Below are 12,531 nucleotides of genomic sequence, written 5' to 3'. Positions count from 1 at the left end.
CAACAACACACCAAGCTAAAGACTAAAGCTACCATACACTAAACTAAGTACAAGAGTATCCAGCTCATACCAGAAATTCATTCAGGGCCAGCAGCTTGGCTACTACTGGTTCCAGCACACCCACAGCAGACTATGGGGGGATGCTAGCTGAGCATCTATCAGATGTAGCTACTTCATCATGCACAGAGGTATGCAGGAAAGGCTTCCAAGCCAAATCTTGCTCTCAATATGCCTAGTCAACATCTACCCGAAAGGACCTCCTGAACAAAATCTAAGGGCATATGTGATATTAGATAATCAGAACAATGTGTCCTTGGCAAAATGACTATACTGTGACACATTCAGTATTCAAATTTCTGTTTCCCCATACACTCTAAGGACATGTTCTGGAACATCAGAAGTTTCTGGAAGAATAGCCAGTGGATTTGTCACAGAGACAATAGGAGGGCAAGTCTGCTTACCCTTGCCAACCCTCATTGAGTGCAACCATAATCCCAACAACAGGGATGAAATCCCAACTCCTAAAGCTGCACGCGGTCATTCACATCTTAAGGACATTGATGACAAGATTCCCCCACTTGACTCTTCTGCGGAGATTCACCTGTTGCTTGGCAGGGATATCATAAGTGCACATAAGCTATGTGAACAGCCTGACAGTAAGCATGACGCACCCTACACCCAACAATTGGACCTGGGTTGGGTCATGCTGTTTCAAGTCTGCCTCAATGATGCTTATCAGCCCATTGTCTGCAAATTTAAGATTAATATCCTGGAGAAATGGCACCCAAGTCATTTCAGACGCCGTGAGAGAGGAATCTGTACAAAAGAGAAGATTATAGGTAAGCACCTGACATACAGTACTTAACTTTTGCTCAACCAGATTTAGGCAAGCTGGTCTTCTATCACTCGGAAGATGACTATAAGCTGGGACCTCAATCAAAGATGAGGTCTTGCTTCAAATCATGAACGAAGAATTTAGCAAAGATGAGTCACAATGGGTAGTTACCCTTCCTTTCCGCTCTCCACAACTCCTAGCAAACAACAGGACAGGCTCTTAGTCGCCTCATGTTCCTCAGTCTCACACTGAGAAAGAAACCAGAAACGAAAGGTCATTATGTGGAGTTCATGCTAGGTTTGCACCTCCACCAAATCCCAACAAAGAAAACTGTTATTTACCCATTTTTGGTATTTACCGCCTCCAGAAACTTGCATAAATACAAACTGTCTTTGATCCAAGTGCACAGTTCAAAGGCGTATCACTGAATAATGTGCTCCTGTAGGGTCCAGAGCTCAATAACAGTCTGCTTGGGGTCCTCATGCACTGAGTCTATTGCAGTAATGGCAGACATCAACCAAATGTTCCACAGCTTCTTAGTGAGAAAAGATCAAGACTACCTTTGATTATTGTGGTCTTGTGACCACCAACTGGACAACAAGATTCTGGAGTACCGCATGAGAGTTCACATATTTGGTAACTGTTCCTCACCAGCTGTGGCAATCTATGGCCTTAAGACGACAGCTATTGAGAGAAGGAATTCAGGACTGAAGCACAAAGGTACCTGAAGGCAACAAACGCTGCTGGACATAGTGAAGTTGGATTCATCCTGGGCAAGGCAAACCTTACTCCCAAACTAGATCTCACCTATCTTCTCATAGACATTATCAGGATCATGTAATCAAGGATGACATTTTCCAAGTGACGACAGTTAAAGATTTTGTAGTAAGACTGTTTTCAAGACTAGTCTGATACTCTCCTTCTCTTGCTAAAGATTTAATGAGATGATCATTTGAATTTTAGTTTCAGTACTTAAGCTTGACATCCTATGGATCCCAGGCAGGAAGTATTTTGGTCTCTGGAGAGGCAGTTCGTTTTATATGCAGTTCAATATGCAGGAACATCACTTCCTGATGTAAGCTGTTTTAATATTTCCTGTGCGGATTAATTTGGATTTCAACTAGAAGCACCCAGTGGAAAGGCATCCAGCTCCACCTACTCTTTATTTGCCCTTGAAACAGCAATATTTGAGTCTTCAGTTTTGTTAACATCATTAAACATTTAGTAGTTATATTTTGGAGTATTATGTTTATCGCTTATCATTAAGATATTGTTGCACCATGAGTTTACTCTTGTCCATAGGGCATACTTATGGAGTGCTGCATGTGTGTATTACCTTGGTTAACACTTATTGTGTGATAATCGATAGTATTAGTACATTCAGGCTCGCAAAGATTCTGTATTGATTTCATATGTATTTTACTTAACTTTTTGCAGTTTCACAAATAAGAACGCATGAAAAACCTTGAAAGAACCTTCCATCTCAGGTAATTTTTGAGGTGTTTAACTTTGTGTATACACACACACACACACAGAGGGAAACAGATCCACACTCTCTCTCCCCTATTGGTTAATCTTCTACCCATGCTAATAATTACCCTCAATTCCATGAATCTTTATTTTATGAATAGTTTATTATGTTGCACTTCATCAAATGCCTTCTGGAAATCCAAGTATGCCATATCTACCCATTTCCATCTATCCACTACACTCATTATATCCTCGAGGAACACAAGTATGTTTGTCAAACAAGACTTGCCCTTCATGAATCCATGCTGTGTCTGCCTAATTGAACTACTTCTATCCAAATGTATCACTATTTCTTCCTTAATTCTTCACTTATTCCTTCCCACTCAGCTCATGCACTGTTTGTCCCACTCGCATCAGGGAGGAGGCTATGTAGCATCCACACCAGGACCACCAGAATCAAAAACAGTTACTATCTCCAAGCAGCAAGGCTGATCAACACCTCCACGCAGTAACCCACCTCACCACACCCCAACGACTTTACAGTTTTGTGTCAGTCACTACGTACAGACACGCCTGTACCCAGCTTTACTTTATGTACATACAATGTAATTTAAATTATCTTATGTATTTATATTTGTGTTTTTTAAATTGTGTCTTTTTTTTGTGTTGCATCAGATCCGTAGTAACAATTAATTCATTCATTCTCCTTTACACTTACGTACTGGAAATGACATTCAACAATCTTGACATTAATGATAGCTTCAAGCAATTTCCAGACACAGATGTTAAGCTAACCGACTTATAGTTAGCTGCTTCATTTTGTTTTAAAACAGGGGTATGATAGTCATCGTCTTCCAACCTGCTGGAACTTGCCCTGAGTTCAGCTAACTTTTGTACATTATCAGAAACGTATCTATTGCTACCTCCGCCATTTCTTTCAGTATACTGGGATGCATCGCATCAGGTCCAGGGACTTGTCCACTTTTAGGCGCATGTACTAATAAGATTACTTTTCATTTGGTTATATTTTTAATATTATTTCACTACTACATGCATAAAGTAAATTTGAACAACCCTCAGCATTCAAAACCTGAGGCTGCTGATACTTAAACTGTTATCACATAATTAAATGAAACCCAACTTCATAAAAAGACATTACTACATTAGTGAAAAAGCAGTAAATGTGCAAATGTAAATTAAAACTTACCTCCATATACTTCAGATGTAGATGCTAATAGAAGGCGTGCACCAACACGTTTTGCTAATCCTGTAAAAGAAATTCACACTTCTTTAATTGTCAAACAAACAGAAATCCATTGTATATTATTAATTGGTACCAGCTGTTTGTCCCACTCTCATCAGGGAAGAAGCTACACAGCATCCACTTACTTCACCAAAGTTGTCAGACTGATCAACACCTCCGCCCCTTACCCAACCCATCACCCTAGTCCTGACGAAGGGTCTTGGCCTGAAACATCCACTGTACCTCTTCCTAGAGATGCTGCCTGGCCTGCTGCGTTCACCAGCAACTTTGATGTGTGTTGCCAGAGCACTGGAACTTGATTATATGTGTCTAGTTCAGTTGGGTAAAGTACCTATTTCACTACATTTGATGTTAGGCAGGTCACATCAGGTCAGCTTGTGCGACATCAGTTGCATTCAGTACATTTACATCCGAATGATTTGTTTTAATATTACTACACATACCTGACTAAAAACAATTTTCATTAATAAAAAAGAAAGTATATGCAAGTATGGATCAACTTCAGATTGGCCTTAAGGTGGGTTTTCAAATCATGTCCTCAATTCAATGAGAACATACTGGGGCTCACCATTAGCAGTGCACTTCTTGAAAGTGACAAGCAACATTTGTCTGGATTGCACAGGGATCCACAGCTCTTTGGTCAAATTTAAATAAGTCTAATGCTCAATTTTAGTTGGGCCTGGAGCAGACATTGCTCCCCAAGTGGGCCACTCTAAAGTTTCAAACCTAGAAATCTGATTATTAAATATTAGGATTTCTTTTTTCCCCCCTCAATCATTTTTCCCCTTTCCTCTCACCTTTTCATAAGTCATTTACTTCTCACATTTATGCATTCCTCTTGTCCTCTGCCCAAACAGGCAAGCTGCGATATGAAATTTAATATTTCCACAATGAGTCACAGTCGTGGCTGGTCTGAACAACAAGATCGAATTACAAGGGACAGACCAGGATGAGCCGGCCTTGCTCACTATTTCATTGAGGCCGGGAAGGTCTGTATAGTTATACCATGTGGTCTTTTAAAAAAAATTAATGCTAATATACATGCATTCCAGCCAACTTCTTTTAAAACTCTAATTTACTGCTTTCAAGTGAGGTCAGATTGCCCAGTCATGTCAGATTTACAACTAGTAGGCTACTTAACAGCAAATGGCATCAGATTCCACTGAAGATTTCTGCATTCCCAATTCAGGACCCAACTGTTAGTCGTGGTGTGCCCATTATCATGATCATCATCAATTAATTAATAGAATGAGGAATCTGGATATTTTTCGTGAGATAAACTAACAAGTGAATTTTATTTCAACTTGCACAGAGCTAATCAAATAATAAAACCTAATTTTAGTTTCTTTTTAAATTGTATACATAGAACAACATAAAATCAAGATTAAGGTGAAAATGAAAAAAATAAGGAAATGATTTATTAAATTTGAAACTAGAGAATTTGGAAGCATTGTTTTTATTTATCTATTTAGAGGTACAGAGAAGAACAGGCTCTTTCAGGATAATGAACAATCAACCTACCAACTGGTACATCTTTGGACTGTGTGAAGAAACCAGAGCATTTTAGTTGAAGGAAATGACTCTGCTCATGACCTTTTCAATTTTGGGGAGGTTGTTATTTAATGGTAATAAGTCTTGATTAGATATTAAAATTCAATCTTGAGTCATTCAATATGACTTAACATTTATAATGTATTTACAAAAAGAGCATGCAAAATACCTGATTCTACATTGACTGCAGTTGAATTACCACTGAAAGCACCAGATTTCCATGTTTATTTTTACATGTGTAAATACCAGAAGTTCATTTCTTCTTAGAGTAATAATATGGACACCAGAAGTTTTGGAATTATTACAGCAATACTTTAAAAGCACACTGCTTATGATGTGTTGTTTTTCCCCTATTTCACAAAATCTAGTGCCAGGACAGTTTTGCTATCCTATGTTTGACAAAAAAGTTTATTGCATTAAGTTCGATAAAATTTTCAACTGAACACAAAAATATTTTATCTCTCAACTTAGTTTTTAACTTATGTTCAGCAAACAAATGTTAAAATCGGTAACAAAACATTGACACTTGCTTAAAAGTAATAAAGTATTTTCACATTTTATTACACCATTCTACGAAAAATTCATCCAATAATATGCAAGACATTTCTGTGTAAATAAAACAAAGTATTTGATATATTTTGATGTTTTAAGAATTAAAAGTGAACAAGCAATCTTACCCAACATGTTTAATGTCCCAATCGTATTTGTCTTCAGTGTCTTGATTGGATTATACATATAATTTGGAGGAGATGCTGGTGAAGCCAGATGATAAATCTGATCCACTATTTTAAATATAAATTAATTAATTATGAAAGTAAACTCAGGGATATATTTAGCAATACCCCTTCCTCATTTGCAAAAGCAATTTAATTTGACGTTGTAAATTACTCATCTGATCTTTTCCTAACAATGATCATAATTACTTTTCCCATCAAGAAAACAAACAAGTCTTGTGTAGCAATGTAAAGAAGTCGAATCCAATAAGTTTGTAAATAAGGTTAACTATTTTTGAAAACTGATGGAAAATGTAAGCTAATCCCTAGTAACATCAAATTATTCTTAGAATTTGCATTATAAATCCAAACATGCCACCTCAAAAGTTATTAACTGCCTCCCTCTGCACTGTATCCTTTGCTCCAGCCTGACCACAGCAAAAATTTTCCAGTGGAAGTCTGGCGCTCACCACCTCAATACGGCCAACACTGTGGATACATTGTCTCAGCACAGACAGACAGCTGGACTTTCATATCTAATAAATGAGACCTTGTTCCCCCAGATACTTGGGAAGAAGTGTTAAAAATAAGATAATTTTTGGTTTACATTTAAAAAGCAGAAACAGAAACATACACATATACACACAAAAGCACTTAAAATCCCAAGACCTTAAATTATTAAAAACATATCCACTAATATTTCTCCCAGTTGTCAAAGTGTCCCATTCACATGACCAAGGGCTGTTGAGCTTGCACCATTTAACCCAGCACAAGCTGATTTTACGGTTTGGGTGTTGGGTAGTCCCACTGGACTCCATAAGGAGCCACTGAAAAAGCAGAGGGGCAGCTGTCAGAACAGAAGATGTCACTGCTCATAATAACTAAGTCTAGCAGTGGAAACAGGGACATCGGCAAAGATACACAACTAAGTCCTGGCATTAGCAGCAACATCAGAACAGAATATATATTTTATGTCAATCTGTCACAAACTACTTTAAGGTCAACTTCTTTTAAACCAAAGTGTCAACTGCAACTTAACTGAACATTCAGATTATGCAAGTGAACTTCCCGCAAATACCCACTTCATCTACATTCTCAAAACATTCAGAATTTTAAAATCTCATTTTCCACCTTTCCCATAACTCAAGTTTCATACACATCATTCATCCACTAAGTTCCTTTGTATAGCATGTTGAAAGTCATGTATATGCATACATACATACACACGTTGTTGAGTTGAATGAATTACAATGGAAGTTAACTGTATTAACATTTTATAATATCTATCTATACATTACTAAAATTCTCATTCTGTTTATCTGTTTGTGCCCTCAAATTAGCCCAAATGGTGCATTAAAGTGGCACTTATTTGACTAAACGGACTTAAAATGCGCTTACAGAATGCATGCAAAGGTCAGAGTTACATTCGTAAAAAGTTGCTCACTCGTCAACAGGCCCCGCTTTCCACACCCGATTCCAGCTTTCATGAAAACCGCGACACATGCGCACGGCCTGCCCCAGCAGCGCCTCACGATGCTCATAGCAGCAACACCAACATCAACTGCAGCAAAAGGGCAGGGCAGCTCTATTTCAAGCGGTCACATTCTGTTAATCACTATCAGCATGTGCAGGATTGGGACAGATGAAACTGCGACCCATCAATGAGAGATAATTAAACCTTATTGTAATGAAGTACTTTGAAACACCCATCAAACCCTTTGCTGCAGTCAAAGGATAACGGTGACTATATCACGTACATTTAGGACAGCACCAACCACATCATCAAGAGAAATCAGCATCCTGGAGGCTTTGGTGTTACTGCTTCATATCTTCTATCCAGCATTAAGGTAAAAAAAAATACGGTCAGCCTAATTATGCCACGTGGAAAGAGAAGGGGGACATTATGGTCAAGAGATTATGCCAAACGTCGTCGGGAAGCAGCAAGGAGAGGGAGAGAACAAGAATCGGATGAGGCCAGGGCCGCACGACTCCAGGATCAAAGAGTCAGGACAAAAAAGATGAGAGAAGAGACAGAGGAGGAGAGGCATGCACGTCTCCAAAATGACAACAACTGGCATAGATTAGTCTTGAAGCACATGATACATGGTCCGTATTGCACCACTAAATCACCGTGTTGACAACATGGTACATGCAGTAAGGGGTACCCAAAGCCATTCATTGAGCATACAAGATGTGGGGATGATTCATATCCTGCGTACAGGAGACAGTCTGTGGAAATGGGAGGATTCGAAGATCATCAAATAGGACGACAAAGTCAAACTATAATTTCTGAATGCGTGGTCCCCTATAATGCCCAACTATTGAGGCTGTTCAATTGTCATCTAAAGGTAGAAATAGACTCATCTGTCAAGTCCATTAAATACGTGATCAAGTATACCACGAAGGGGAGCGATCGGACAATTTTTGGAGTGAATAGAGAAAACGAAATCACACAGTATTTGACAGGCAGATATATCGGGCCCTCTGAAGCTGTCGGATCGATACTTGGGTTTCCAGTTCACGACAGGGAACCAGCCGTTGTTTGCCTTCAAGTGCACCTTCCCCAACAGCATCAAGTATTCTTTCAAGATAATGCTGCTGTGCAACTGAATAATGATATGGCAAGGATCACCTTAACAGAATTCATGGATCTTTGCACTCGCAATCCATTTGCAAGAACCCTGTACTATGCGGATATTCCCAGATTCTACACAGAAAGAAGGAGAATGGGGAAAAGAGTGGAGGAGTATTCTGGGATTTTTGAAGCAAATGTTCTGGGTCGAGTGTATGCCGTTTCTCCACGAAGTGGTGACCTCTACTATTTGAGACGACGACTTCTTCACATAAAGGGGCCAGTATCTTTCGAATCATTGAAAACACAAGATGGAGATATCCTTCCATCATTCAAAGACGTCTGCAGAGAGAGAGGATTGTTGCAAGCTGACGATCATTAGCAGCAAACTATGGAAGAAGCAGAGAGAACAAGAATGCCCAGAGCAGAGAGAATTGTTTGTCATCTTGCTAACGACCACTGATACCAACAATCCACAGCAATTATGGAACCGGTTCAAGAAGGCAATGTCTGAAGATTTCTTACAAATGGACAGCAGAACTATCAATGATCCTAATATCTTGATTGATGAGAGGCATCATGGACAAGCTCTTCTGTAATTCCAAGAGAAACTTGAGAACTTGGGCAAAACACTTGAAGAATATAACTTGCCAACACCAAGAAACGATACAATTACTCAAAGTGCTGGCAATCTGGAATTATTGCATGAATGGCAATACAACAAATAGCAGGAATTTGTTTCACAGGAACCCTTATTGAATAATGAGCAAAGAGAAGTATATGAATATGTGTGCGATTGCTTGGAAAGGAATCTCTCTTCGATGATTTTCATTGATACACCAGGAGGAACGGGCAAGACATTTATCATCAACTTGATCCTCGCTAAAGTTAGGGGAGATGGAGGTGTTGCTATTGCTGTAGCATCATCTGGTATTGCAGCAACATTGATGCCTGGTGGTAGGACAGCGCATTCAAGATTTCCCTCAAAGTCAATGAAGATGCCCTTTGTAACATCGATAAAAACACCAATACTGCAAATTTACTTCTAAATGCGAGGCTTATTGTCTGGGATGAGTGCCCCACGATTAGGAGGGACTTGGTGGGAGGAAAAGATTCCTGATATTGTGAATGTTTAATCACTTTTCATACTAGATCAGGACTGGTGAACTGTTGGACACCAAAAGATTCAGAGATGTGGGAATAGGTAGGTAAGTGCCCAAGGTTAAAAAAACAAATTAGTTATGACCTCACTAGTTGGATTGAGTTCATGAGTTGCAAGGTAATGTTGCAGCTCTAAAACGTCAAAATCTGAAGTAAATTTATTATCAAAGTACACATGTCACCATATACTATCTTGAGATTAATTTTCTTGCAGGCATTCACAGTAGAACAAAGAAATACAATAGAATCAATGAAAAACTACACACAAAGAAAGGCTGACAAACAACTAATGTCCAAAAGATGAAAAACTGTGCAAATATATAAAATATAAGTAAATAAATAATACTGAGCATTTGAGTTGTCGAGTCCTTGAAAGTGAGTCCAAAGGTTGTGGAATCAGTTCTGAGTTGAAGTGACTGAAGTTATCCAATCTGGTTCAGGAGCCTGATAGTTGAAGGGCAATAATCGTTCCTGAACCTGATGGTGTGGGACCCAAGGCTCCTGAACCTCCTTCCGACCGTCAGCAGTGAGAAGAGAGCACGGTATAGATGGTGGGGTCCTTGATGATGGAAGCTGCTTTCTTGAGGCAGCTTTTCTTGTAGATGTGCTCAATAATGGGGAGGGCTTTGCCTGTGATGGGCTGGGCTGGGCTGTGTCCATCACTTTTTGTAGGCTTTTCCATGCTTGGGCATGGTGTTTCCATACTAGGCCTGCTACAACCAGTAAGAATACTCTCCACTGTGTACCTATAGAAGTTTGTCAAAGTTTTAGACGACATGTCAAATCTGTACAAATCTCTAAGTAGAGGCAATGCCGTGCCTTCTTTGTGATGGCACTTGCATGCTGGTCCCAGGACAGATCCTCCAATATGATAATGCCAAGGAATTTAAAGTTATCGACCCTCTCCATCTCCTAATGAGGACTAGCTTATGGACCTCTGGTTTCCTCCTCCTATAGTCAATAATCAGCTTTTTGGTTTAGCTGACATTAAGCAAGAACTTGTTGCTGTGGCACTCTTCAACCAGATTTTCAACCTCCTAGATGCCGATCTGTCATCACTTTTGATTTAGCCAACAACAGTGGTAATGTCAGCAAAATTAAAGATGGCATTGAAACTGTACTTAGCCAGTTACATCATTAAGTATAAAGTGAGTTGAGAAGGGGTCTAAACACACAGCCCTGTGGTGCATATCTGCTGATGGTGATTATGGAGCTGCGGTTGCCAATTCATACTGGCTGGAAACTGCAAAAAAAAAATCAAAATCCAGTTGCACAAGGAGAATCAAGGCCTAGCTCTTGGAACTTAGTGATTAGTTTCAGGAGCATAATAGTGTTGAATGCTGAGCTGTAGTCAATGAAGAGCATCCTGACAAATGCATCTTCATTGTCCAGATGTTCCAGAATTGAGTGAAGAGCTAATGATATAGCATCTGCTGTTGATCTGTTATGACAGTAGACAAAGTGAAGTGGAAGACTTGGAGTTTAATGTTTAGTTCTTGTCGCAACACTATAGGAAGGATATGGAAGCTTTAGAGGGTGCAGAGGAGATTTACCAAGATGCAACCTAGATTGGAAAGAAAGAGGATGAGATGATTTAATAGATTTGTATAAGATGATCAGAGGCATTAATAGAATGGATAGCCAGCATCTTTTTATCCCTGGGGTGGAAATAACTAAAACAAGAGGGCATAATTTTACGCTGATCGGAGGGAAGTATAGGAAAGTATAGTCAGTGGTAATGTTTTACACCCCCCCCCCCCCGCCACACACACAGAAAGTGGTTGGCATGTGGAACGTGCTGGCAGCAGAAGCAGATACGTTAGGGGCATTTAAGATACTCACAGTTAGGCACATGGATGAAAGAAATATGGAGGACTATGCAGGAGGGAAGCATCTGATTGATCTTGGAGTAGGTTAAGAGGTTGATACGACACTGTGGGCCGAAGGACCTATACTATTCTACGTTCTATGTACATTCAGAATCTGACAAACAGATCAAATACATCTATACTCCTGACTATTCATATCCCAATTTTTACTTCCATTTTCCACCAATTTCTCTTAAAATATTGCAGAAAGAACTACCCTAAAATAGTGATTTGATTAGCCATTTTTCCACAAGAAATCCCACAAACATGGATAGATCATAACTTGCCTTCAATATATAATGGTTCCACCACATCATGATTGATTAATTCAAAGTTTTCATGACCAATCCAATGTTCAACATTCCTTTTCCGTCCTGTGAAAAAGTTGTCAACGACAGTTACTTCATGGCCATCCATCATGAGTTTATCAGCAAGATGAGAACCTACAAATCCAGCACCTCCAGTTATCTGCAATAAAAAAAAACATAATACATGAATGTAAAAAATCAAATGTGCTGTTACCTGCACACAAAATTAAGACGTGGTGTCAAGGCTGCTCTCTGATGATGGGATGCTGGCATGGGGGAGACCTAACTGAAAGATAAGATGACAGAAAATAAAAGTTCAAAGCGCGGTTGGCAGACTGGTGACTGAACCCCATTTAATGAGTACACATTTATGAGCGATATGCAAATCAAATCAGACTGTCAGTTAAATTTAGCATGCAAAGTGAATAAATTGTAAAAATGAATTGCTCTCCGTATAGTGCAAATATTTATAGTACTTTGTTCCCAACTAAAGAAATGCAAAATTAATAAACCACTTTATTAAATATAACTCATTAAATAAACAACTGCTTTGATGGACAAACAGGAAATAAAAAAGGCAACTTACGAGAATTCGTTTGCGATCCTTTTCAGAAAGGAATTTTACCGGAGGATATTTTTGTAACATACTATTGGAAACAAAAAATATTTCTGATTGACTCAATTAATACAAAAACAACTACCAACAATTAATTTTACATTCTGATTAAGTACCTGTACTTTATGTTTGAGTATCTTTGTCAGACAACATTGAAGCTCATCTATTAAAAT

The 12,531-nt window shown here is 39.0% G+C and overlaps 1 protein-coding gene across 5 annotated transcripts in view; it reads right to left on the bottom strand.

Moving 5' to 3' along the window:
- The window catches only part of uxs1 (UDP-glucuronate decarboxylase 1), a 107,119-nt gene that overhangs the window by 67,582 nt on the left and 27,006 nt on the right, over positions 1–12,531 (bottom strand). For all 5 annotated transcript variants that reach the window (XM_072263199.1, XM_072263200.1, XM_072263202.1 and 2 more), the window contains 4 exons: positions 12,329–12,389; positions 11,722–11,902; positions 5,798–5,902; positions 3,513–3,572 (listed from right to left, as the gene is read on the bottom strand). In XM_072263199.1, the coding sequence (XP_072119300.1) occupies positions 3,513–3,572; positions 5,798–5,902; positions 11,722–11,902; positions 12,329–12,389 (407 nt within the window). The remainder of the gene's footprint in view (positions 1–3,512; positions 3,573–5,797; positions 5,903–11,721; positions 11,903–12,328; positions 12,390–12,531) is intronic.

Source organism: Mobula birostris, chromosome 7 (assembly GCF_030028105.1).
Source record: "Mobula birostris isolate sMobBir1 chromosome 7, sMobBir1.hap1, whole genome shotgun sequence".
NCBI classification, from domain to species: Eukaryota; Metazoa; Chordata; class Chondrichthyes; order Myliobatiformes; family Myliobatidae; genus Mobula; species Mobula birostris.
This window is presented reverse-complemented; position numbering and strand designations above follow the sequence as displayed.